At 36.6% G+C, this 27,838-nt stretch overlaps 3 protein-coding genes and 1 long non-coding RNA gene across 4 annotated transcripts in view; 3 read left to right on the top strand and 1 right to left on the bottom strand.

The window, feature by feature from the left end:
- Positions 1 to 27,838, top strand: part of LOC133516428 (uncharacterized) — a 452,437-nt gene that overhangs the window by 97,655 nt on the left and 326,944 nt on the right. The window lies entirely within an intron of this gene.
- On the top strand, positions 2,131 to 4,900 carry LOC133516424 (uncharacterized). Its single transcript, XM_061849356.1, has 6 exons — positions 2,131 to 2,304; positions 2,397 to 2,737; positions 2,913 to 3,102; positions 3,554 to 3,828; positions 4,109 to 4,192; positions 4,275 to 4,900. Exons 1-6 carry the CDS (start codon positions 2,204 to 2,206, stop codon positions 4,379 to 4,381), a joined length of 1,098 nt encoding a protein of 365 aa, XP_061705340.1. The 5' UTR covers positions 2,131 to 2,203; the 3' UTR covers positions 4,382 to 4,900.
- LOC133516425 (uncharacterized) lies at positions 4,894 to 8,900 on the bottom strand. The gene is made up of 4 exons (XM_061849358.1): positions 8,444 to 8,900; positions 7,516 to 7,680; positions 6,016 to 6,134; positions 4,894 to 5,096 (listed from the first exon to the last, which is right to left on the bottom strand). Exons 1-4 carry the CDS (start codon positions 8,750 to 8,752, stop codon positions 4,961 to 4,963), a joined length of 729 nt encoding a protein of 242 aa, XP_061705342.1. The 5' UTR covers positions 8,753 to 8,900; the 3' UTR covers positions 4,894 to 4,960.
- LOC133516420 (CDK-activating kinase assembly factor MAT1) lies at positions 12,056 to 16,527 on the top strand. The gene is made up of 5 exons (XM_061849346.1): positions 12,056 to 12,316; positions 12,412 to 12,708; positions 13,084 to 13,322; positions 13,644 to 13,822; positions 14,468 to 16,527. Exons 1-5 carry the CDS (start codon positions 12,193 to 12,195, stop codon positions 14,565 to 14,567), a joined length of 939 nt encoding a protein of 312 aa, XP_061705330.1. The 5' UTR covers positions 12,056 to 12,192; the 3' UTR covers positions 14,568 to 16,527.

Below are 27,838 nucleotides of genomic sequence, written 5' to 3'. Positions count from 1 at the left end.
CCATTGTAGAAAGGTGACCTGGGGGGCCGTTAGGGAAAGACAATTTCTCGACAAGGGTCAACATTAAAGGTGCAACGTCGTTCGGTAAGCAATCACTCCATTTGGCGATGATATTAGTTAAGAGTTTAAGGAGGAGCTCCATGAGGTCCTCATTCGGAGTTACTCTAGTGTAAGGATTATTAAGGGCCTGTCCGTTGGGAATTTCAGATGGAGGGGGTCGGACAATATTATTATGGGCCTGTCTGTCGTAACCTGGGGACAGGGAAGGCCTTGGTCTAGGTGACAAAAAGACTGTCTTGCGGTGAGAGGTTCTAGGAGGGGTAGAAGGTAAATCAGTTGGGTCAAAGGGAGATTGTGATGGGGGGGGTGATTCCCTTGTGGGGCCGAACATTATATTTGCAACATCCGCATAGGGCCTACGATTTACAACTGGCACTTGTGCGGCTGCTTCAGCATATGAAATATTTCTTTCAGACATTATCAATTTTATGGACTTTTGGCGGTGATGTTCTGGGCAGTTTCTATCAGTGGCATAGTGTCGGGCAGTGCAGAAAATACAAGAGATGTGTTCGGGAGCTACATTACAACCATCACCCGGATGCTTCTGGGCACACTTGTAGCAGCGGGCATCTGAGCGACATTGGGTCTGAATGTGTCCAAATCTGAGGCATTTCCGGCATTGAATTGTTGGCAGTTGGTATACCTCCACCACTAGAGAGGTATAATAAGCAAATATTCTAGATGGCAAAGATTGGCCTTCAAAAGTGACTACCACTGTCTGGGTTGGTACCCAGGATGGGGAGCCATCTTCTTTGGTCACCTTTCTCTGTAGACGGCGCGCTTTCAGAATCCTACCTTTACCTTCTTCTAAATTCGTACCTTTTACAAAATCTGTCATGGACCAATCTGTTGGAACTCCTCGAACTAGCCCCATACGAGATATGTTGTATGTTGGTATGTTTGCCGATAGTTTGTATTTGTCTAGCATAGGGTTTTTTAGAATGGAGTTGGCATCAGCAGCTTTATCAAAAGTTACTGAAACTCTATTACGACCTACAGATTTTATCCCGTCCTTCTTAATATTTGTGACATTTGCCTGTGTTAAGAGCATACCTACGTAGATAGCTTTTAGTGATGACTTGGAGTCAGCAGAGGATTCCTTTGAGATGTGAACCACAAATGGGCCATCGTCGTCAGCATTGTATCCGCGGGCTTCTGTGCTAAGATCAGGGTGTTTATACAAAAGTGGGTTCGCAGCATTCTCATCGGGTTGTTTATCTACGTGGGGGATGACGACATTCTCACATACTGTCGCTACCTGGTCCGAGATCTCTTTGTGAACGTGGATTGTAATTTTTTTAGGAGCTGGTTCTTGTGGGCTACCTACCGGTGATAAGCCTAATGTTTGCAGGTTTCTTTTTCTAGTATTATTGTCAATGTCCATGCCAACATTAGAGTTACCATCGGCTTCGTCAGGGGGCTTTTCCTTCTCATTCCCGTCCATTGGCCTAAGGGCCAAAAAGGCCTTACCCTAGCTTTATATCAGAGCAAATGTATATTTAACCTAATTTATATAAATAAACCACAACCAAGTTAATAAAAAAAGGATGAATTTGTTATTTATAAAGGAATATAACCTAAAAGTGAACAGACTCACACGGCGCTTCTGTCAAAAGTCCCTCGCTTCGAATTGATTTTCTTTGAGGTTATCTATAATGTACTTAAAGGTACACTGTATATAATTGATATAAAAAAAAAAATGTAAACTCGACCTGTAACCTAATGTTATTAATAAATTTTCATTCATTCATTCATTCATTGCACGGGTTATTTTAAACGTTAAACTTCTATGAAATTATGACGTTTACTTGACACTTGCACCGTCTGAGCTATCAAAATCGCTGACAACTTATCTGTTACTCTACATATAATAACATAATAAGTTTATAGTACTATACATAATTATAATATCAAATCTGTTACGTAGGTCTGACTCTACTTATTTGCTACTTACGCAACTTATTTAAGATAGTGCTAGCTAGTAAGCTAGATATAGGATTTTCTTATAGATACTTGAGCGGTGTTAAAACGCACTACGACGTCACCAAGACGTCACTGTCAAATAAGAAGTGTCACTAATGTCATTTCATCTGTTGATAAATTGGGTTTTGTTTTGATTTCATTGTATTAAATTTACGAAACTATGTCGTTATTACAGCAAATTCCGTACAAGGAATATGCAAAAATAATCGAAGTACTAACACTAGAGCAGTGTGAAGTAATAGCGACTTTAGCTAACGTAGAGTAAGTCAAATTTACTACTATAAGGAAATTTATAATTTGTGAGTAACTTATACATCTTATTAACTCATGGAGGTATTTCACATCTGTTTTAGAGTAAGGTTTACGCAATCAACTGCCCCTGGTGAGGTCATATTGAAAGCTTTAGACAGAAACGGCTGTTCCCTGCAAAAGTACAGACAACTCCTAACAACCGCACTCAACAGAAGAGTTATCAAAACTTACTACAAACCGGAAGCTAAAGTTGCCGTTCTCATAGCCAATGACAAATATCAGCATTTATCCAAGTTAATCACTCCATCCATAGATTGTGACTCACTAGCCACTCATTTTAAAGATATGGGTTTTATTCTAGTAACTATAAGAAATACTGTTAGTAAAGAGTTGAAAGATGTTCTGGCTCAACTATTTGATTTAATACCAGAGAATAGTTATTGTAAGTATTTGGTAATTGGGTAACAAACATGTTAATACTTCTCTTATTTCCATTTTTTTTTTAGAATTTATCCTCATACTTTTATGGTTCATTTCTGACTTTCGTTTTATATTTTTAACTTTGTAGTCCTCTTTGGCTCATCATTGACATTGTCATTCTGGCTTGCAACTTCCAGGCTTTGTCTTTTATGCCGGCCATGGCTGTGAACTTTGCAACACAAAATGCATGCTTGGTGTGGACTGCCCTCCTGAAGATATCCAGTTGGGCCACTGTGTGACAGAGAACTTTGTGCTCCGAGAAGTCAACAAATGTAAGCCGGAGCTGAGTATCATGATCATGGATATGTGCAGGCTTAGTTTAAATAGGTAAATTACACAGGCATTTTTATGCTTATTTTATAAGTGCTTAACAAGTGGCAAATAAGTTTGTGACCCCTGATAAAAACATGTGAAACACTGATTATCTCATGAATTACTCATGCAACACAAGTATAGTTTGCCATACTATATGCATATATGTGACTGGTCTGGCCTAGTGGGTAATGACCCTGCCTATGAGGTCGATGGTCCTGGGTTTGTATCCCGGTAAGGGCATTTATTTGTGTGATGAGCACAGATATTTGTTCTTGAGTCATGGACGTTTCTATGTATTTAAGTATTTGTATATTATATATATTGTCTGAGCACCCACAACACAAGCCTTCTTGGCTTACCATGGGACTTAGTCAATTTAGGTAAGAATGTCCCTATAATATTTATTTATTATATTGACTGGTTGTCACATGACCCTCTAGCACTAATAAAAAAAAACTTTCAGGAATGCAAACCCTGAAATCTTTACTGCCATATCAGATGTTGAAGAATATACCATCCATAAGAATTCGCTTGTCGCCTACTCCACTCAATCAGCTCATTCAGCATATGAAGTTTTACAGATAGAATGCTCCCAAAGCTTAGACAATGTTACATATGAATTGAAACCAGGTGACACAGAGAAAATAGTGCCACAAGGTAGCCAGTATGTTAATGCATTGTGTGACAGACTAGCAGATGGTTTGGATGTTAGTGCCTTGTTGGATAAAGTTCACGAAGGTAAGAGTCAGGAGACAATCTCTGCAGCTTACTGGACACGTAATTGCTTAACCCTTTGACCACCAAAGACGTCCACTGACGTGCGCAGCTACGGATCAATATCAACCTTCATGCATTCTGACAAGGTTCACAATGACGCGCCGCACATGGTAGACGTGGCGTTCAAAGGGGTAAATCCTGTTAGGGGGAAGGGGCATAACTAAATTGAAGTGCTGTCACTATAAATATACTATTTAATGGTGATTTTACATATTGTATGCTTTAATGCTTATTATTTCAGATGTAGAGACGTCTATGAAGAAACAAAGACCTATTAAACTTCAATGTGGAGTTGTAAAAAGGTCATTATATGACCATACTTTAGGTAATTAATCTTTATATAAATTAAAAAAAATAGTCTATCCAATACAATTGTATTTTTATAATAAAGTATGTTTTCGTTCCAGGTGATAATGCAGAATTAATTAATAAACTTCAAGATCTTTGCAAAGTTTATGAAGAACATTGTACACTCTGTTATGAAGAAAAATACTATGCATCAAAGTGGTCCTAAAACCAATGGAGTTGAGAATTAGGTCATTAGATAGGTATTTCAATATACTTCATTTTGTTCTATAGGCACAATTCCATTGCAGAATGGAGATATTTGTATTTTAGTCAAAATGTCATCACCATTATTATCTATTTTACCTAGGTAATAGATTCCACCGCTGGGCGAGCGCTGGTGATGGGATCCCACATGGTGCCCATAGAACAAAATGCAGTACATAGAAATACCTATCTAATGACCTAACTCTTATTTCTGTTGGTTTTTGGTACAGGCTCCATACAAAGTTGCCCATGGTCCTTTAAATATTGGATTCTGATGTATGCAGCAATAAAACAAAAATTATATGAGGATATTCTCAAGAAGTGCTTGTGGATTTGAAGTTTGAGTCTTAGTATAAGATGAGGAGAAATGCATATAAATGGCAGTAAGAGAAAACAATCATAAGTTTAACTATAAATCATAATAATAAAAAAAAACGCCAAGTGCCTTAAGATGATTTAAATAAACTGGTGTAATAAACTTTGACTGCATTTAATTCCAATTTTTTTACATGACTTAGGGATAACATTGGGCAAAGCAACACTATTTTCTCATCAAAGAATGGGGCTGGAAATGGTTCACTATGTTAACCCACCAGCTATCTTCTACACCTTTCGTGAATTCTCTGATGAATCTATAGTTTAGGATGAAGATTTTGTCTTGATATTCTGGCTGGACACTGAAAGAAATAGTTAAAAATTAGAAAAAAGAACAAGAATCCATCTTAGATAAGACAAGTTCTAAATGGAATTGCTTTAACCTTTTGAACGCCAAGAGCCACTAAAGTGGTCGTGTGCTGTCGTGCCTACCACGCCAACGACCACTAAAGAGGTCATGGCAGACGCTGTCAAAGCAATTTTAATGTTGACAGATAAGGTTTAAATTCGTTTCTCAATAGTTAACATATTGGCGTGTATGCCATATTTTGATGCGAGGGAGAAAGCGTTGAAAAGGTTAATAATTTTGCACAACAATACTCTGAGATTTGAATTCTTGGCAATGAAAGTGACATACATAGTAATATGTGCCCAGCATCAAAACATGTATTTATAAGAGGATTCTTTGCACACTGCATCAGTAACCACAGAATGCACAATACTTCACTCTATTAAATGATAATATATTATACCTGGTTACTGGGTATTTCTCTTAAATAGAATTTTAAGTCTTAAAGCGGTTTCACACTATATCCGGGTTCGGATCCCGTGAAAATATGGTCCGTAGTAGCCGTAGAACTATTTCTATAGTAACCTACGCACTAGATCCGAACTCCGTGATCCGATTTATTTCCGATCTAGTTCGTAAATTACCATAGAAATAGTTCTACCGCTACTACGGACCACATTTTCACGAATTCAGATTGGACGTAGTGCGAAACCGCTCTTAATATGTAATAATAAGGATCAAAGTAAGAGGAATGCTTTTTACTGTACAGTCATTGGTCACATTGGTGCTCAGAAAACTTTAGTGACAATAAAGATGTATTCCCATTTGTTCTTGCTGGGGGCATAAATGGGGTGTTTTCATATCAATCATTCCCATATGTACCACTATGGACACAAATGGGAATACACCACAATAAGTACTATTATACTTACCCTAATGAAACTGGCGGCAAGTCCCCACTCTCCTGCATCTGTTTGAGACCCCGAAGCACATGGTAGCACATTGTGATTTCTACCCAGCGCTTGTCTGACTCATCAAACATAACGCCAACCTAAAACAACGAATCACTTAAATACTAACACTAACTAGAATAACTAGTTATATATTATACTAAGTTAGACATATATTCATAATCAATATATATTACATCTAACACTAGTAACACTGCTGAAATTCCTAATGGAAATGACTATTTTAGCTTTGACATGAAAAAGTCATGTTACTGGGCAACTTGTGCTAAAAAATAAGTAGAATTCTATCAATAATTGGACTTTTAACAATGCATTTACTTTGGAAACAAATCAAAGAATTTATCTAATATTTTGATTTGTGTTTTTTTAATAGTCATGTTTAGCGAGAAACTAACCCATTTGCGATTCGCGGACGACATAGTGGTCTTCGCGAGTACAGCAAGAGAGTTACAGCAAATGCTCGTAGAACTGAATACAGCTAGTAAAGCAGTCGGACTCTCTATGAATCTCCAGAAGACTAAAGCAATGACTACTAATAGTATGGAGGCCACAGAGATAAAAATAGATGACAACACCATTAAGTATGTAACAGAATATATATATTTAGGTCAACTAATATCCAACCATGACTCAACAACAAAGGAAATAGACAGAAGAATTGGAAACGCGTGGAAGAGATACTGGTCTCTTAAAGAGGTCATGAAAAATTGTCAAACAAGTATGCACATCAAAAGAAAACTCTTCAATACATGCATTCTACCAATCTTCACATACAGCTGCCAGACATGGGCACTCACCAAAGCACAATGTAAAAGGTTGAGTATAACTCAGAGAGCCATGGAAAGAAGCATCTTAAAGAGAAGAAGAATTGACAAAATAAGTAACAAGGATTTAAGAGACAAAACAGGATTTACTGATGTGACATACAAAACAAAACAACTGAAATGGAAGTGGGCTGGACATACTATTAGAGGAGGAGATAAATGGAACAAAACTGTAACACTATGGCATCCTAGAGGACAAAAGAAACAGAGGTAGACAATTTAAAAGATAGTCCGATGAAATAGAAGACATGCTGGAAGGACTAAAATATGGACCAGATTAGTGCAAAATAAGGAAGAGTAGAGAAGATTGGGGGAGGCCTTTGCCCAAAGGCACACAGAATCGGTTATCGTAGATTAAGGAAAAACTATAGATACAGTATAAAAATGTATTTCTGATATGAGGCTATAAATAAATAATAGTCATGTTACTTTGTCAATGACCAAGCCCTCCCATGCTACTTGATGGAGGGCTTGGGCAATTCGTCCTTAGTATATGACATCTATTTTTTATATAAATTAAAGCACACACTTGACCAATTGTGTAAGAGTGAGCCAATAATTATATCAGTCATGTACAATTGTAGCATCATTACTAGTTAGTTATCTCACACTTAGAGTTAATGGTTCATATACATACCTGGTATGGAAAAGCATAGAAGATGTCTTCCTTGTCAATAGACAGCAGCTGCCGTTGTGTGACGGACAGCTGAGATACAGCTGTCTTTAAGGCTGCAATGGCCTCCTTGTCCACTAAGCCCTCCAGGGACTTAAAGTCACTCTTTTGAAGTGCTTCTGAAACCACCTAACTACTGGGTTAGTGAATTGATAAAATTATCAAAACATGATTATAGTAAGTGCAACTTCAACTATCTACACCATGATTTTTTTATTTCCGTTAATTTCAAGGGTGTATTCCTGAGCTTATATTAAATAAATTTGTCAGACTTGTTTTCTAATTATTCTATTTTTTTCGTTTTATAATTTCTTTGTATTCTAATTAACTCCACTAGCCGGGTCTACACAGAGCGAGCATACGCGCGAGCCAATTTCCTCACGCACAAACTGGCCAGTGTAGACATGCTTTTGGCCGAGGTGGTGCGTGTGTTTTCCTCGCCCGAGCGCGCCGCCTCGGCCGAGGCACGTCTACACTGGCCGGTTTGTGCGTGAGGAAATTGCCTCGCACGTACGTGCTCGCTCGCTCACTCTGTGTGGACCCGCCTATTTGGAGTATATAATTTATTTTTATCTGATAAGGCCCTTACCAGCGTATACACTTGTCTAGGGCCTGTTTACATATAGAGTAGTGTTTAGTACGAGTTTATACATTTGCTACTAAACATAAGTACTATCTCGGACAATCAATGTTCGAAATGTCATTGATACGTTATAGTTTTAACTTGTTTGACTGAGTTTCAACCACGCTACAACATTTTTTTAAATTAACAATGCCATTTAGTTTCCTTAAACATACTCCGTACATCCAGCAAACATACACATACCCTGAAGTTAACGGAATTGAATAAAAACACGGTGTGTAACGAATCCTGAATCAGCATGGCACCAACCTGCACTGCATGTTTAGAGGCTTCTATGAACTCTGCAAGGCTGAACTCTGGTTCGAAATACGGTCTGATAATCAGGTTCGCGAACATCCAGTTTTTGATGAATTTGATAAAAGAAGGCCACACCACAGGAGGGAAGTCCATCAGCTGCGGCAATTTCCTCGTTTCTACATTGTTATCGCAATAGTTTCGAAATTGTATAACAGGGCTTGTTGAGGTTATAGGGAGTTGTTTTGGTAAACATTTATAGCTAAGTCTGTCGCATATTCTAAAAGTTTGCCTCGTGAGGACTTGCCTTATAGCTAGACTCATATTTTTAACTCGATTATAACTGCAAAATGCACTTTTTTAGGCGTATTAAAGAAGCAAAACATGAAAATATAAAAGTTAACGTATTTACACAAAAATTACTTAACTTTTAGATCTGTCAAAAATGACTGACATCTCTGTAAAAATACGTTCACGAAACTCGGTTCAAAGGAATTACTGTTTTTGTTTTTTGATACAAATATAATACTCTTTTACTAAAAGCAATTAAAGCTTTTAAATTTTAAAATATAATTATAAAATGTGATTTTTACTATCCTGTGGCTGTTCGTCATTTATTTCCAGTGCACAAATTGGCAGTGTATATGAAAAAGGTATTAGTGTTAAGCTTTTATCTAATGTAAATATAATCGATCGATTCTAATTTAAATTACTAAATATAATCATAACAAGGCGTAGGGATATGAGAACCCCATCGCCCGCTGGTTTTACCAGTGCAATCAGTGAACGCAGGGCAGCTTGTGGCGAGCTGTAGGGACCTCACGTACCCGAATGCTCCTGGGGAGTTCTCTTACCCGCAAGGAGGGTGGGTGGGACAGGATTCTCTGCCTCTGGCTTGCCTTAGTCGGTTGGCCAAAGTGGAGTCGTTAGAGCTAGAAGCTCCAGGGGCGGAAGTGAAAAATTGTATAAGACGCGAGTTGGCACAGTGGCTGCTCGCAGCCATTGGGTAAAAAGCGCACAGTGGATTTTGGGACCCGAAAAAGTGACATGGTTCAGTTTATCACAAAATCGAATAGGCCTACTTAAATGCACCCCGAAACAAGTTAATTTTTTTTCTGAAAACTTGTAGTTTTTTTTCTAGACGAATTTCACAAACGCTCAATACGACCCCGGAAAATTAGAAAAATTCTTTATATCGACAAAATGATACAGCTTAGCCAAAATCTGATGGTATAGTATCTTAGATATAATAATCTTTTATATGTGAGCTTAAATTGGCACATTAAAATGTAATATTTTAGGAGAAAATTCAATTTCATTAATTTTTTTTTTAATTTCTTTTCAAGGATATCCTATAATTTGGGGATTCATTACAAGCACAGATGTATAGCTCTTTTCATGTTCTGCTTGCCTAATTTTTTTCGTATCCCTGAAGAGCGGTCGTTCTGAAATAAAAGGTTTTCCATTTTTTTATTCGTTTTCTGCGCCTAGAGTTGTCACAAAAATTTAAAATAATAGGGAATATGCATGGTACTCCAATTTAAAGTAAAGTGATATTAATCATCAGAAATACACTTGAAACTATCATATAACTACCAAAATGTTCACCGTGTTGCAATTCAATTATGTAAGACGTAAAAAATAAAAAAAAGTAAAATCATAAAGTACTTACTATTTATTATTAATCTTCATAGTAAAAGAAACACACACACACACACAATCAGTTCAGTTACACTGCTCAATCAGTTTCTTCTCCTGAATCATTATAATATGTAATGTAAATATTTGAATAAAAAGCTTTGACAAAATATATACGATGTTTAAATGTTTCTTCTTTCACAAAATCAACAAGAAGTCACTTAGGGTTGTTTGTTTTTATTGAAATTTATATGAGATCACCCTCGTGGTATGAACTTTCGAATAAAAAAGAATTATCAAAATCGGTTGATAAACGACGAAGTTATCCTCGGACAAACATAAAAAATAAAAAAGCGACAAACATATGGTCGATTTGAGAACCTCCTCCTTTTTTTGATTTTCGTCGGTTAAAAATACCAGCAAAATAACATAATTACAGTCCACACACAAATAAACATTTATGCAAAGTGCTTTGGTGTGCTTTGCTCTTAAAGAAATTTCAGGCGCCAACTTTACTAAGAAATGTGGCAACCCTAGCATTTTTTTTTAAAGTTGTGAATCTCGGAGCGACCGCTCTTTGGGGTTACGAAAAAAATTAAGGAAGTAGAACATGCAAAGAGCTATACATCTGTGCTTGTAATGAATCCCCAAACTATAGGACATACTTGAAAAAAAATTTACAAAAAAAATTAAGGAAATTGAATTTTCTCCTAAAGTATTACATTTTGATGTGCCAATTTAAGCTCACATATAGAAGATTATTATATCTAAGATTCTATACCATCAGATTTTGGCTAAGCTGTATCATTTTGTCGATATAAAGAATTTTCCCAATTTTCCGGGGTCGTATTGAGCGTTTGTGAAATTCGTCTAGAAAAAAAAACTACAAGTTATCAGAAAAAAATTTAACTTGTTTCGGGGTGCATGTAAGTAGGCCTATTCGATTTTGTGATAAACTGAACCATGTCACTTTTTCGGGTCCCAAAATCCACTGTGAAGCGGCGTATACCTCTCAACACCCCTGAGCCGCTCACACCGGTGTTGCCCTTGAGACATCCTAGATGTCGCTTTTTGTGGGATCTTGTTGACTAAAACCTAGAGAGACTGTACAACACATTGTAGAGCAATCGGCGTTAAGTTTTTCGTGTTTACCCTAATTAAAATAAGTCCTTAATAATTTGTCAAACTATAATTTGGACTAAAGAAGTTATGAGGAAACACGAAGTGACGAACATGTAGTCTGTCTAACAACTTTGTCAGTAGAAAAAGGCGTGAAATTCAAATTTTCTATGAGACGATAACCTTTCGTGTAATTTTTTTTTATATTTGCCGCTTTTTATACTGACTGAAATGGCTTGACAGATATACATACCCCGATCAAAATCACCCTTGTTTGCTTCGCCGTAGGATAAAAATGTCCTGAACGAATGAAAAACCAAATTGCCAAAGAATACACAATAATAATTTTGGGCGCTGATCTACCATGGAACTTGAATAAAATTCAATAACTGAATCGACAAAAAAAATCTATTCAGTTATTGAACCACCTAACACAAAAATTGAAAATCGTAATTTAGTTATTTGCCTTTCTATCGCTCTTTCGAACGATAGAGAGGCTGATAACGAAATTTCGATTTATGGTTTTCGCGGTGTAGGCCCTCTGATCATAATTATACAATTTCACGAGAATCGATTGAGAATTGCGACCTGTAGGAGAGAACATCCGGGCATACAAAAGCATTGTTGCCCAAGGTTCGCTGTCGCTCGGTCAATAAATACAATGTATCCAACCAATCTATAATTTTAGTACTAAAATGGTTCAAAACAGAATAATACGTCGTTTCGACAATCAAACTATAATTGTAGTGTTTGGGGTTTATAAACAAATTTTATTAAGGGGTTTCTCGTTTGATAATAAATTATGATTATAGATTGTGTCCACCGTTTATAATCATATCGATCGCATCACTAATCTAAGTGCCGCGCCAATCGCGCCATGGATGGCATCTGTCAAAGTCAAAACTGTCGGGCCGCCGACTTGCAATTCGTTTGATTGTATTGTACGAGTACGTTTTTTTAGTTAAAAACTGATATAATTCAATAATAAACTTTACGAGATCATCATCATGGACGATCAAGCTTGTCCACGTTGTAAAACCACTAAGTATAGAAATCCATCGCTAAAATTGATGGTAAACGTTTGTGGCCATGCTTTATGCGAAAGTTGTGTAGATCTTCTATTTTTAAAAGGTAATTTAACCATATTTTACTCATAATTAGCAATTTTAAACTTACGGTTTTTACTTCTGGCGCAATTCATTAAAATATCCGCATTTTGTTTTAAGGATCCGGTTCCTGCCCCGATTGTAACGTGCCACTACGACGGAGCAACTTTCGTGTTCAGTTATTTGAAGATGCTATGGTTGAAAAAGAAATAGATATAAGAAAACGAGTACTAAAAGATTATAATAAAAAAGAGGAAGATTTTGCTACTCTAAGAGAATACAATGATTACTTGGAAGAAATAGAAAGTATTATATTTAATTTAACGAATAACATAGATGTAGTAGGTACTAATAAAAGAATTGAGCAGTATAAGAAGGAAAATAAAGAACTTATTAATAAGAACAAAGCAAAAATTGGTAAGTTCTTAACCTTTTGTTGCCATTGACATGTATCTAAGGACGGGCTTTACATGCACTAAGAAAGGTGCTAGTTCAGCGGTGTCACTCACGAATTAGAACCAATTAACGCAATTAGTTACGACTAACTGCGTGTGTGTCATGCAAACTCATCAAGGAATCTCATTGTGGCATTAGACTGCATGATTGGCTCGAATTTGTGTGCATGGCACTGCTGTACTGGCTCTATTCTTAATGCCCGTAAGAGCAGTTCTTAGATATATGTCAATGTTTGTTGCAAAACAAAATTAACAATCAGCTAGTGTTGTGGTGAGAAGGCAAAAATTTACTTGTAGATTTATTTGAATTATTAGAACTGTTTGTTACTAATTTCAGGTCGGGAAGAATTAGAGCTTGAAGAAATCTTAGAAATTGAGAAACAAATGGAAGAGCTCAAGCGATCAGAGATACTCCGTCTCGAACAAGAGGCTAAGAAGGCAAAGATTCGGGAGAAGGAGGCTCTGATTGACGAGTTAATGTTTGCTGATGGTGATGCCAAAGATATCTTGAACACATTTGCTCAGAATGTCATTGCCAATAAGCAGGAGGCTGAGGTGGTGCCTATTGTGCCTAAGGTCAGGATGTGGTTTCTAAGTGGGTGGGAATCCTTAACCTCCCAAGACAATTTCACAATCTATTTTGAAACTTAAATTTAAAAACAAAGCTATTGCATCTGGGTCTCAGAAGGTTGTGTTAGGAAGTCAGTACATCATGTTTCTTTTATTAGACTCTTAGATGCTTTCTTGTTTTGAACACAGTAAAATAAGTCTTGTAATTATTTTTTGTACAATATTACAGGCCTGGCCATGACCTGAGCCACATGTTACTTGCACTTCTAGGTTGTTCTTGGTTACTAATTCTTAATTTCCTGGCCTCAATGTACTTATAATTTTTAGGTAACTCATTTCTCCTCTGGAGTGAAGTTCACAAGAGGAGCTAGTGGTCAGCAACCATTACCAACCTTCGAAGAGGGCCCTCTGTACAAGTATGAGGCTCCAGTTATACCAGACCGCTGTGGGCCTGATGCACCAGCCATTCAGGAGATTGTTACTGGTGGATACTTGCAACATGTTAGGTATGTAGTAGAGTATTTAACTTTTTCATATGTATGCTACATTGCTAAGATTTAATATTTATCTTTAACCATGTTTTAGCCTAGGTCTCTAATCCCAGTTTTAAGATGCATAGTTTAATTTTTTTTTTAATGAGCCTGTATGAGAATAAAGTAGTGGGGTTTAGGTTGGGAAATGGGGCTTGAAAAGATTAAAGTAAAATATACACTGCAGTTTCATTTTCTTCTCAGTTTTGTTTTACACTGCTATGTCTAGTTCTAAGTGTTATGGGCACTGAGTGAAGACAATAGGGACCGTGCGCGTTGGAGGGTCTGCCATCTTGTGGCCTGAATCGGAACAATAAACATGTAAATTTACACGTCACGTGTTTTGTTGTGCATGGTAGGTTCTGCCATCTTGTGGGCTACATTGGAACAATAAACATTACATTTACGCCTCGCGCCAAAAATCTGACGGCTCCTGTGCTGCCTCCTATGGTTCATGCACGCTCCCTATACGAATATTATATGAATATTTTCTAAATATTTATATGTTTTTTTTTTAATAATATAATACCTGGGCGTCACTGGTGTTGATGAGTATGCTGGTGTACAGCTCAAAACCGAATGCAACTAAAAATAATGTTTTTTATTTTTACTCTATTACAGAGCAGAGAACGAAGCGGAGAAGGCTGGTGGTTATTCATCAACTCTGCCGTGTTTGCGTGCCCTTCAGGACGCCCTGGCTGGCCTCTACCATGCCAGCTGACCCGGAGACCCCACCGAAACTGTCATCATACTCGACTAGTTGTCTTAGGCTGCATTCCAACTGAGGAGAAACAGAAAGAAAGAAGAAAGAAAATTAATTAATTTAAAGTGTGAGATCACAGAGTAGGTAGGTAGTAACAGTATTTTGTACAGAACTCCTACTGTCTAAGTGGAAATTAATCATACTCAAGAGGATGGATGGAAACATAGTCCCCGTTTTCCTCTCTGGAAATTAACATTATAGAAAATATTTTTGCATGATGTAAAAACAGCAACACTTAATCCATCCAATATAATCATCCAATAACTGGATCGAGAAAAAAACTATTCTATTATTGAACCAGTTATCTGCCTCTCTATCGCTCTTGTGTATTCGAACGATAGAGAGGCAGGTAACGAAATTTCGGTTTTCGCGGTAGGCCCTCTGATCATAAAATTTCACGAGAATCGGTTGAGAATTGCGACCTGTAGAGAACATGTCTGGACATACAAAAGCATTGTTGCCCAAGCTTAAATGGATACCTATACCTTTGCTGTCGCTCGGTCAATAAAGACAATTTGTCCAACCAATCTGTAATTTTAGTGCGGAAATGGTCCAAAACAGGATAAAACGTTTGGACAATCAGACTATCATTTTAGTATTTGGGTTTACAAAAGTCAGACGGTGCAAGTGTCAAGTAAACGTCATAATTTATTAGGTCGCTTAAAATAACCCGTGCACCGTCGGGGCTATCAAAATCGCTGCCAACTTATCTTGGTTTGACTCTAGCTATGGTTAATATAAAGTAAACTGTGTAGAGATGTTTTCCATAATATGTATTAACCCTTTAGTCCGTTGCGGCAACATATTGGCCATCATACTTAAAACAAAAACGCATCTCTACTATAAGACTTAAGGTTCGAAATTGAATAATTAGAAGGTTAATGGCTCCTGTACACGATGGCCCAGCGCAGGCCAGTCCAAGGGACGCATTTATGCGTTAGAGGGAGTAAGTGATATTACTATCTCATTCCTCCGCATAGCTGCTTCCCTTAGACTGGCCTACGCTGGGCCATCGTGTAGAGGAGCTCTAAAGGGTTTAATATCTAGGGAGGAAAATGGGACTATGCTTGTATGGCGAAGCGGTTATACACTATAGTCTTAAGTATTGATTAAGTAAGCTGGATTTCTCGTTTAAGTAATTTTGAGGCCGGAAATATGACCTTGAATGACGTAACGTTTGTATTGCCGTCCTTTTCTTCACGGTGATTCTCTTGAAGGTAGTTGGAACGTTCCTTTGAAAGCAGCTGTTGAGTTGAGCTATTTTCAATAGAATTACCTGCAGAAGGAGATATGCAAAACGAGTGTGAAACTATGTGGCAGACGGGATATCCAGCTTGAGTTAAAAGTCATTTGCTTTGTTTAATTAAACTATTCCATTGGACTCCTCTATTAATTTCGTGGAAAATTATAAGTTTAGAAAAGGTGGGATAATTTGTGATTTCTACATAGTTGTTTAATTATAACCTATCAATTCGATTTCTTCTACAATTTCGATAACGAAATGTTTAATAAATAAAAAGTTAGATAGAAAATCCAATCATAATTTAAATCATATTCAAGTTATCGGTCGCAGCCTACCTCACATTAAATAAATATTAAGCGTCCAATCCCTTGTTCATCTGATTATAGGGAATGTTAAAGTTGAAATTATTAGAGATTGAAGAGTTGTTAAAAAAAACAATCTTACGATCCTATTATGAAGATTGTATAGTCTATCTAGCCATTTCCGTCAGTAGAAAAGGCGGCAAATTTAAAAAATGTAGTTTCCTACAAAGTCCTTCGACAGACTATATTAACAATTTTCCAAGTTGATTATCTCAATATTTTTCAATAGTGAAAGTGTAAATACTTAGTTAAGCTATGTAATTACTGTGTGTTGTTGTTATTGTTGTTTGGTAATATATCGAGTGCACTTGAATTATGGTTTTATTGTTGTTGCCCTCGCCGCCCCTGCAGCATGATCCCATCCCTGTTATGAAAATTAAGACAAGTTGAATAGCGGTATGTATTAAGGGCGGTAAACAAGAATTTACGAACGAGTGTGAATTGAAGCCCGAAGTCGAAGGAGAGGTCGTTATCGTACACGAGCTCACAATTCCTGTATTGCCCGTGGCACACAATGTTTTTCATATGTGGTAAAAAAGCGAAAATAAAATTCCCGCCTAATCATGTACGCAGGGTCAGCAAAACTACTGGTCGAAATTTTGGATTTATAGACCGTATCGCCTACGTGTAATAACACCTTTTTTCGAGCGAGTGTGATGAAAAATAGTTTTAATAGGGCATATTTTTTGTAATCTTTGGTCCTCAAGGGGTTATCTAATAGGTGATGATTATGATGATGATGATGTAATAGGGGCTGAGCGCGAAAAATTAAGTTATTGAATTGATTCAGATATAATATAGGTACATGATTAAATAATCATAGGTAATACTATAAAATGCCGTTACCGTTGACATAACGTTACCGTGCTACCAACCTGTTAATTATGAGCACTAAACTTTTATTTGGTTAATATTAAGTTATAGAAACCAAGACACGTGCTTTACCTAAGCCGGCTTTTGTCGGCACATAACTCCAACGTCAACATCCATGTTTGTAGTACTTAAATGCAATGAACCTGCATTCAAAGCCAAACGAAACTAAACTTTAGCGCTTTCTCTTAAGGTCCTTAGGGAGTTAGTTTGTGTATTTATAACGCGGCGCTTTTACACCTTATCGTTTGACCAATATTTGCTCCTTGCTCGTAGGTATGTCACTATATCAATACGTATTTCATCCTAACTCCCGACAAGCTAATCTTCGAAACAGAACTTTATTAGTAGACACTTAAGGTAGCTTTTACAAATTTGCCTTACAGGAGGGTAGTACATAAAGTAGTTGATAGGCTGACATGGACAGGCGGACAAATATATCGTATATGCATTATCGCTTTTTGTGATTTCTGTTGAATGGACAGGAAAGTGTATTGCTCAATTCTGAAGATAGATTAAATTATTAGAGGATTAGATAGGAGTAGAGTTTTTTCCGTTAATTTCATGGGTGCATTTCTGAGCTTAAATTAAGTTACTTTCTCAGACACCGGTATTCTAATTAACTCAATTTCGGAGATAATCAACAATTATTTTTTATCTTATAAGGCCCTTATGAGCGTGTACACTTGCCTTAGGGCCTGTTTGCATATTGATTAGTGTTTAGTACGAGTTCATACTTTTGCTACTAAACGTAAGTACTATCTCTGAAGATCGATGTTGGATCGATGTTCGAAATGACATTGATATGTCAGTTTTGGATTGTTTGGTTGAGTTAAATGTAATGCCCGTATTACAACAACGCTATATACAACATTTAATTACTTTTATAAAAATAGTTAATAAATAATGAAATTTTTTTATTTTGAAAATTAACTATGCTAGTAAATTAACTAGGTTGAAGTAAAGTTAGTTCACAGTGTAACAGTGTGTTCACAGTGTGTGTGTGTTCGCTGTAATGATGTGTAATTTTTTAACGACAACGCATGGTTCCAAGACCATGGCCGAAAACGTGCAACACCAGAAGTTGCTGTATTTCACCTGCTACAAATGCGGTCGCCAATGCAATGCCGGTCCCGCATTGGTTTATGCAGCTACGAAAGACGTCCCCCGCATCGCATACGGACGCCGCTTTAATCATAATATATATATGTCAAGATGTTTATGTTCTCACGTAATTGTATACGCTCGTCATGTTTCGATCCGTTTCGGGGATCCTCGACACGAGCATTGTTCCTGGCTAGCGTGCGACGTGTATATAAATACCGACTTATTATTTAATCAAAATCAAGCATTGATAAAATAATGACAATAATAGGTATTCAAGTTAAGATTTCAACATACCTTATATTCTCAAAAATGTTGTTACTATCCATTTGAAAATAAAACAATAACTAAATGACTCAGGGATCATTCATTTTCTCAAGATAAATCTTAATCTCATCTCGAAATCCTGTTAGAAACAGCGCCATCAAGCGAACCATTCGTAAAAATGCAAGGGGAAATCTCAACAGCGCGATTAAGAATATTATTACTTGGAACAGCTCCTTCTGGCTTCTAGAGCTGGCTAGCTGGAATTACTCTGGGTCTGAAGTAAATTAAATGAAAACTAAGAGTTGTCAATGGTAGAAGAAATACACTTATATTACAATAAACGTAGCATATTTTCCTGTAACCAAGTTTACCAGTCGCAGTAGTCTATGTCCAAATCCCCGGGTTTTTAGGCCTTCTAACAGTCTTAACATCCGCAACGCCCTATTAACCTAACCAATCGGCCCTGCTCATGTTGATAACCTTTATTATGCGATACCCGAATAACATAGAATAGGTACTAAAGTCTCGAAACAAACTACTAAATATAAAAAAAAGTAAACTAGCAGAAGTCCTACCGCGAAATTTTCGTTATCTATCTCTGTAATCTCTATCACTTTTGCATATTCGAGCGGTAGAAGCATGTTGCATTCAATTTTCGATTTTCGTGGTGTAGGCGTGATGTAGCCCTAACTGACTCAGTGCCACATGTTAAATGTAAAATCTTGCCTTCGCTAGATCGAAAAAAAAATAACCTACCAAGTTCGCGCCGAACTACGCACAACCTAGGGTTCCGTACCTTTGCACAAAAGCAACACTACGTATCCTAATATTCCACATGTACGTTGCAAGGATTTTTGGTAATACTTCCAATGCCATTGTCCTACACAAAAGTTAGGAAAATAAGAAAAGAAGAAAATAATTTATAAAGACAGGTACCCCCCCTATACTTGTACCTACTAAAAATCATCACAGACAGACATCACACATCACATACACAGACAGGTTAGACCAGACTCCCCTTGTTTAAACTCCTCGGCAATTCAGTACTAAGTTTATTTTCTTACTTCCATTACCCGTCGGGTATTTTCCTCTTTGTCTCACATGTTCGATACAATTAGCATGTACGCTCGGCGCCGCGGGGCCAGTCTAATTGGCCCTGTGTAAACCCGCCCTGCTATCGGGGTGCCGAGGGCGCTGCCGTGAGTTTGGCTTTATGGAGACGGCTTTCGCTTATTTTCACTCACGTATGAGGTCTATACTGGTGAGTATTGTATTCTTTGGTTAATACGCGCGACATTTTTTTTAATGTTATAGTATAGTCAGTAAAGAAGCAGACGAGCCGCCTGATGGGAAGCGGTCATCGTCGCCCATGGACATAAGCAACATCATCATTTCTAACGCCAACTGGTCCTAGTGAAATATATAAAATCATATGCGCTCTTAAAAATACCTCCTCTACTGGATTTGATGAAATACCGACCAAAATCATAAAAAGTATTTCATCGATACTGGCAGTTCATCTATCGTATTTGATTAACAAATCCTTCGAACAAGGTGCATTCCCTACGATATTAAAAAAATCAGTCGTCAAACCAATATTTAAAAAAGGTAACAAGTCGGAATTAGGTAATTATCGTCCCATCACATTAATCCCTGTCATGGCTAAAATTTATGAACGAGCCATGTACAACAGAATCGAAAGTTTCTTAGACAAATTTAATATTTTAAAGGACGAGCAAAACGGTTTTCGGAAAAAAAAAACTACGACGTTAGCTTGCTTTAAGTTAAATAATTTAATTACGGACTGTATAGACAAAGGCATTCCAGTTGGGGTATTACTGTTGGATATGTCTAAAGCTTTTGACACCGTCTGTCACCGCCGACTTTTAGACAAACTCCAACGGTATGGAATTAGAGGACCCGCATATTCCTGGATCCAAAGTTACTTGTCTGAAAGAAAGCAGTGTACTCAAATTGAGAGGGTTCAACAAAATAAGCTGAAATCGTATAAGTCTCAGTATAAAGTTAATACATACGGGGTGCCTCAAGGCAGCATTTTAGGCCCGTTGTTGTTTTTGATATATATCAATGATTTACCTGAATGTATCCGACATGATTGCATCCTATTTGCTGACGATACCACGATATTAATCAAAGGTACCAATGTAGACTCATATGAATGCGAGGTAAATATGGCATTGAACGATGTCATCGGTTGGCTTAGTGAAAATCATTTAAAGGTAAATCTTACCAAAACAAAATTTATCCAGTTTAGATCATATAAAGCAGCGCCACAGATAATAAACATTTTACATGACAACATCGAAATAGAAGAAGTAGAAGATTCTGTATTCTTAGGCTTAACTTTAGACACTCACTGTAACTGGAAAAAACATGTAGAAAGTGTATGTAAGAAAGTTAATAGATTTATATATGTATTATGGAAACTCAAAGAAACGGTTTCGCAAAAAACAGCTCTCGTAACATATCATGCGTATATCGAGTCTATTTTTAGATATGGGATCATCTTATGGGGAAACTCAGTTGAAATAGAACGTGCATCTGTAGCTCAAAGAAAGTGCATTAAAACTATTTGTGGTAAAGGTCGCAGAGACTCGTGCCGACTTGATTTTGCAAAGCTTAACTTATTGACACTGACAAGTCTATACATTTACGAAGCAGCTGTCTTTGTGAAGCAGAATCTAGAACTCTTCCCGCCATTTAATAATATAAATAATAGACCTCTTCGACAGTACCAAATGGCACTACCGCCCTATAAGCTTAAAATAAGAAAAAAAAAGCGCGTATCACATGTGTATACAAATATTTAATAAAATTCCTGCAAACATAAAGTCGCTACCAAATGATGAATTCAAATTTAAATTGAAAAATATATTGTGTAATGCAAGTTTTTATACCATTGATGAATATTTTAATTATAATTTCTAGCTATAACTTCATTGTGACATGTAAACTTTTGACATTATAAATTCTAATTATACCATATTTCATTTTGGCATGTAAACTTTTGACATTATAATTCTGATTATTATTTCATTTTGACATGTAAACTTTTGACATCATAAATTCTAATTATTATTTCATTTTGACATGTAAACTTTTGACATTATAAATTCTAATTATTATTTCATTTTGACATGTAAACTTTTGACATCATAAATTCTAATTATTATTTCATTTTGACATGTAAACTTTTGACATAATAAATTCTAATTATTATTTCATTTTGACATGTAAACTTTTGACATTATAAATTCTCATTATTACTTCATTTAAGTTTTGACATTATAGATTCTAATTACTGGTTCATTTTGACATTATTGATTCTAATTATTACTTCATTTTGACGTAAAAAAGTAAATTGGATTAACTAGTTATTAGCTAACAGTTTGATGAATTTATGTGCGGAATTTGAATGACTAACTGACTGAGACTTAAAACTTGACGTCTGTATTTAATAATTTAATGTTTGTATTTGATAATATTTTAGGAAACACGACATTTATGTAACGTATTTTACTTTGACATGCATAAACTGTGTCAATACAAATAATTTTCACATGCCCTAGGGCCGAGCATATCAAGGGTCAACAATGTTAATGATATCTAATGTACCATATGTTCTTGTGAATAAACTTTCATTCATTCATTCATTCATTCATTCATTCATTCATTCATAGGAGCCACTTGCGTTGCCGACCCTTGAGAACCTTAAATACCCGCTTCTTGAACATGTTTTGGAGATTGACAGTGGTGGGTCACATAAACTGCCAGATTTTAATTTTAATACCATACATACATAGTATATTTTGATAATTCATTTTTTTGGGTCAAAAACGTTCGGAAAAACTGGCGCGTTTTCTGTGGATATAAAAAAAGTTTGGATACATTTATCTAAAACTTTCATCGTAGAAATTATAAGAAGGTTAAAAATTAGGCTTTAAAGTCGGTTTATGTTTACAGGAAATATTCAAAATGTTTTCGACCCTTTTACCTTCGTGGTTAATATGCACCTAAGTACATTTTCTATATTGATCCAATGTTACCAACGTGGATGGAGGTGTACAAAACTTTAGAGATATCTATTCAATCTATTGCTCTCGCCATTCTATCATCTAGTTTTCTCTTTTCTTTTATTTGCTAGTATAATGAGAGGTAAGTTAGGTACTTCAGAATATTTGAACGTCATCACTATAGGTACATTGAAAAATTGTAAGCCGAATTTTTCCATCTTAACACACGAATATAAAACTAATTTACATGCAACGCGTGTCTTCGCCGATACGTGTACTTGATTAGGTGGTGGTTAGTTAATCTGGCACTAACGGCTAACTAAAAAAAATCATGTGAACTTTTGACACTAAGTAATTGTTTATTTACACTCGTAAACGACGACTCGTGTGTAATATTTTTATTGTACAGAGACCGGCATTTATTATTTAATTATTTAATGTCATTATTAACATAGGTTAGTGTAAAATGGGCCGGTCACGTCTATCGCATGCATCCGGAGAGGTGGGCTAGCATAGCCACCAAGTGGATGCATGGAAATCAAGGGGAGAGGCCTTTGCCCAGCAGTGGGACACTCAAACAGGCTATTAAAAAAAGGGTAATATGGTAGGTATAGACCTACCATATCAAATAACCATCTCAAGATCTAAGGGCTAATTTAAATCATGGTGTCGAAAAAACCTATTTCAAGCGATAATTTACGCGTAACCTAAATCTCTGTAAAAGTCCATTATTGCCCCGAATTACCAAAACAAAACATTTCCATCTACAGAAAACAGGCGCTAAATATCATGAGAACCGCACACTTTTATTTGCCGTTCTATTTATTTTGTGGAAACAAAAACGGGCGGATTCCATAGTTGGTTGGCGTGTACAAATCCGCCCAACTAGCGCGCTAATATTGACTTCTTATTACCGCGCGCTAACCGCACAGATACCATGCTGTATCCGACCAAGAGGTAAGGATGCTGGACGGAATTTTATAGTAAATAAAAATAGGAAGGAGGCAGGCGTGAGGGAGATCTAAAAATGGAATGTGAATTCAATTAAAATTAAATTATTTTTATTTCAGATTTTGCATTCATATCGTGTTAAACAACTCAAATTTACTTAAATACTATGTTGGTAAAATAAATATAATTAGTCTTAACCTACAGGCCAGACTATTTAATATAGGTCGCTTCAGTTCAGACTTGATCTATTCCTACAAATGCGTCAGTATTTTAAAGTTAAATCCTAAAATCGTATAGATCCTTGTCCAGTCTTTTCAACGTTCAACACGGCGCAGCGGGAATGCGAAATGAAATCTAAGAAAGTTAATATTAGGCTAATAAGGTAGGTACCTATTCAAAATAATGTACCTATGCTAGTAGAAGGCATAAAGGGCCAAGTACACAGTGGCTAACGATGGGGCATGCCAAGCCATTGCCATGGGCGACCATTTGAAAACACCAGTGTCAAAAAAAACCGACAACTCCGCCATTCGTCCGCCATTGCCCCTTGTACACAATGGCGATGGCTTGTCATTGACCATCCTTGACCACTGTGAGGATTTTCCCATATAAAAAAAAGGCCTAGCCAAGATGATAATCTTTGATAGAAACAGTCACGAGACTTATACGAGTATCACCCCGATACATTTTTGATATTCGTTATCTTGGCTAGGGGCCCCAGCAGCCGACTCCGACCCGAAAATTGTTTTAAACGCGTCTTTTTTCAGATACTTCATTCAGCAAGCTGCGTTGAGCAATGTCTGGCTTTTTCGACCAAGTATGGTCAGAAATATGAAGAAAACATACGTTGGCTGCCATTTCCACCCACTGTAAGTCCGGGTGGCCGGTATCGCTGCGCTCGGATAATATTGTGATTCCCGCATAGCGTCCGCAGATAACAGGTAGGTAATGTCCGTCGCCATATTGTTGCAGGGAAGTTTCAGCTTGGCTTTACCTACAAATGGGACCAATTTTAAGTAATTCACCCTTTTTAGGGTTCCGTAGCCAAATGGCATAAAACGGAACCCTTATAGTTTCGCCATGTCCGTCTGTCTGTCTGTCTGTCTGTCTGTCTGTCTGTCTGTCTGTCTGTCTGTCTGTCTGTCCGAGGCTTTGCTCCGTGGTCGTTAGTGCTAGAAAGCTGAAATTTGACATGGATACATAAATCAATAAAGCCGACAAAGTCGTACAATAAAATCTAAAAAAATATTTTTTTTTAGGGTACCTCCCCTACACGTAAAGTGGGGGTGAAATTTTTTTTTTGTTTCAACCCTAGAGTGTGGGGTATCGTTGGAAAGGTCTTTCAAAACGAATAGGGGTTTTCAAGAAACATTTTTTGATAAAGTGAATATATTCGGAGATAATCGCTCCGAATGAAAAAAAAAATGTGTCCCCCCCCTCTAACTTTTGAACCATAGGTCCAAAAAATATGAAAAAAATCGTGGAAGTAGAGCTTAAGAAAGACATTAAATGAAAACTATAGCGGACGTGATCAGTTTAGCTGTTTTTGAGTTATCGCAAAAAGTTTTCCCTTCATAGTAAAAAGACTTATTTTAATTAGGTACTGATTATGCAAATTTGCCTATTTGTTTAACTCAGGTGAAAGGTACCGTTTCATCCCTTGGTTAACAATTTACTATACTTTAAGCTCCAGTTTAGCTTATTGTGACGGAAGAGTTACTACGGAACCCTACACTGAGCGTGGCCCGACATGCTCTTGGCCGGTTTTTTTTGGAATTACCATGCGCACACGGTTCTGAGCTGGAGGAAGAGAGAAGTTTTATCGGCTAAAAGTCTTTCAATTTTGATTATAATCAACATGAAACACGGTAACTGCCGAACAGATGGCTTCCTTAAGGATCTCCACAACAGGCGTGCGCTGCCCTTGTCCATAGGGGTCTTGCAGACTTGGCTAGACTAGATAGACGGTTTACCTTGTGGAGGACTTTCCCACGACGTGCATTCCGAAGGCAATTCGGCTCTACGAGCAAATTTTTTTTTTCATTGAATATTTATTTTTATTTTTATTTATTTATATATTAAGATTCAAACGTATATATAATACATATTTATTCCCGCCAAACTGTAACGTTTATTGGCGAGAGGCGCTCAGTTCTTAATAACCGGCAGGTTACAGTTTATTAGGTAGGTAGAATAAAGTGATCGTTGATACGTCGAATTACAAAACTATTAACCATAATTAACATAATTTGCCAGGGCGACTTGGCTATTCCGTTATTTAACAAAAAATGCTCATAAACTACATCGGAACAAGCGCGTATGGTTCGTCAAATAACCTGCATATCAAATTCGCAGCTATTGTATTGAGTCCTTTGTTTCAATAATGGCGCAACTGGATCCAAGATGGCGGCTAAACGTCACCGGTGCAACATGGCGGCTGTAACGGTTATTGTTCGAAGCCCGCGCGATGAAAGGTGAAATTGTGATTGACAATTTTAGAACGAGCTCATTGGTAAGGCATATTCATGCTAAATTTTGGTGATGCATATTATAATTTGCTTAAATTAGCACAAAATTAATCAAATTTGATTTTAAATGATATGCGTTAACAGATTGAATGATGAAAATATATATCATACTAGGCTCAATAGCACTAGGCTAAACGGTCGTCAAATTGATTTGGTGTTGTGGTTAAATATAAAGTGACATTCAACCAGATATCCCAGCTTAATCCCAGCAGCTAAGCTAACTTAACACCTGTCTTCGAAAAGTCACATATATATAATAAGTAATTTAAATATCCTCTAGCGGCCCTCCATACAAAAAATATTAATTGGCAGTCAAATTTGAATCAATGGTATTAGAAAATGAACATTTTGTTTTGTTTTAGAATCGAACGAAAAAAAAAAGCTATTTGATAAAGCATGCCCAACTTGTTAGTAGAAAAGGCGCGAAATTCATATTTTCTATGGGAAGTCAACTCTTCGCGCGTATTTTTTTTAATTTGCTGTTTTTTTCTGCTGACAAGGTTGCTTTGCCAGAGTATAGTACTGGTTGGTAGCCTAGCATAGCGGTATAGCGTACTTCTTGGTAGGTAGTGGATGTATACTGCGTTTAGGCTTTAATGAACACACTTTCATGGGTTTTGTTAAAAATGGACGATTGGAATGGACTTTTATTTTTCCATAAAGGATAACTCAGCAAGCAATGTATCTCTACTTTGTTTTAATACAAGTGACTATGATGTACGAAATACATTGCCCCTCGAAACATTTTCAAAAATAATTATACTCTGGTAGTTAAGACTAAATTTAAAAAATCTCAGAATTGTTTTATAGCACTAAAATCGGACGTCCAGTTTAAGTTTGCGGTTATATCAAAAATACACATTGTAAGATTTATTAAAAAAAAAATCAGATATGTCAGAATCAATTTCTTAGATGCTAGAACCAATAGATAACTGTCAAAAAATAGTGATTTTGAGAAATTAGTAGTAAACACAGCTGGCGGAAACAGGTACCTTACCTACATTCGTTTTATACTTTTTAAACTGATCACAAGCTCAGTGCGTCAGCACAGGCAGGCCGAACTAAAACAGCGCCCACCTAAACTTGGCGTTTAACAACGTACTTATTTCTAGGGCAGGGGTGCGATCGTATCGATAAAAAGTACGGTGGTCGTAATTGTAACCCATCTTCGTAAGGTTTTGTATAAGCCTCCTACCTATATACCTGTCTATGATTGAGTGTAATGCCTCAAAAATCCTTTTAATAATAACGAATATTAAAAGCATTACCTTTACATTTCAAGCTGTTCGACTATGGAATTCCCTACCTCTTGACTTAATGTGCGCTCAGTCTCTTAACTCTTTCAAAAGACTCATTAAACTACACTTTTTATCTCCTCCATAATACTTTTTCTGACTACTCTTCCTCTATGGGTGGCTGTTAGGTATATGTATTTTTATATATTTATGTGTATATTTTTATTTTATTTTGTTTTATTTATACAAGGAATTCCAACAGATTTAAAAAATACATTAAACGTTTTAGATAGTAATACAGAGCCAATTACAGGAACTCGCAAATAGAAACTGTATATATAATTACAAAGTACACACTAGATACAAAAGCACATGTGGCACAAGATATTATATATATATATATATATATATATTATTTGCATGATAGATTGTTTTTGTATGTATTTAGTGATACATTACTTTCATTGGATTTGCAACACCTCCTAACATCGTGTAAATTTATTGATTTCCGCTACCTAAAGGTTGTCTGGAAGAGATCGTTTTTTAGCGATAAGACCGCCTATTGTTTACCTCTACTTCTGATGCTGTTTTCTCTCTGTATTGTTTTTATTGAGGTGTGCAATAAAGAGTATTTG

The sequence above is a fragment of the Cydia pomonella genome, chromosome 3, assembly GCF_033807575.1.
Source record: "Cydia pomonella isolate Wapato2018A chromosome 3, ilCydPomo1, whole genome shotgun sequence".
NCBI lineage: Eukaryota > Metazoa > Arthropoda > Insecta > Lepidoptera > Tortricidae > Cydia > Cydia pomonella.
The sequence above is the reverse complement of the archived record's forward strand: the minus strand, read 5'-3'. Positions and strand labels throughout refer to the sequence as shown.

What these genes read in the sequence shown, in the direction of transcription:
- LOC133516424 (XM_061849356.1), top strand. Translation starts at nt 2,204, where the DNA reads ATGTCGTTATTACAGCAAATTCCGTACAAGGAATATGCAAAAATAATC. An exon ending in AATACCAGAGAATAGTTATT is followed by an intron (nt 2,738 to 2,912) that starts GTAAGTATTTGG and finishes TGCAACTTCCAG; the next exon opens with GCTTTGTCTTTTATGCCGGC. An exon ending in TGCAGGCTTAGTTTAAATAG is followed by an intron (nt 3,103 to 3,553) that starts GTAAATTACACA and finishes AAAAACTTTCAG; the next exon opens with GAATGCAAACCCTGAAATCT.
- LOC133516425 (XM_061849358.1), bottom strand. Translation starts at nt 8,752, where the DNA reads ATGAGTCTAGCTATAAGGCAAGTCCTCACGAGGCAAACTTTTAGAATA. An exon ending in CCTCTAAACATGCAGTGCAG is followed by an intron (nt 7,681 to 8,443) that starts GTTGGTGCCATG and finishes CCCAGTAGTTAG; the next exon opens with GTGGTTTCAGAAGCACTTCA. An exon ending in TCTATGCTTTTCCATACCAG is followed by an intron (nt 6,135 to 7,515) that starts GTATGTATATGA and finishes TCGTTGTTTTAG; the next exon opens with GTTGGCGTTATGTTTGATGA.
- LOC133516420 (XM_061849346.1), top strand. Translation starts at nt 12,193, where the DNA reads ATGGACGATCAAGCTTGTCCACGTTGTAAAACCACTAAGTATAGAAAT. An exon ending in AGATCTTCTATTTTTAAAAG is followed by an intron (nt 12,317 to 12,411) that starts GTAATTTAACCA and finishes TTTTGTTTTAAG; the next exon opens with GATCCGGTTCCTGCCCCGAT. An exon ending in TAAGAACAAAGCAAAAATTG is followed by an intron (nt 12,709 to 13,083) that starts GTAAGTTCTTAA and finishes TACTAATTTCAG; the next exon opens with GTCGGGAAGAATTAGAGCTT.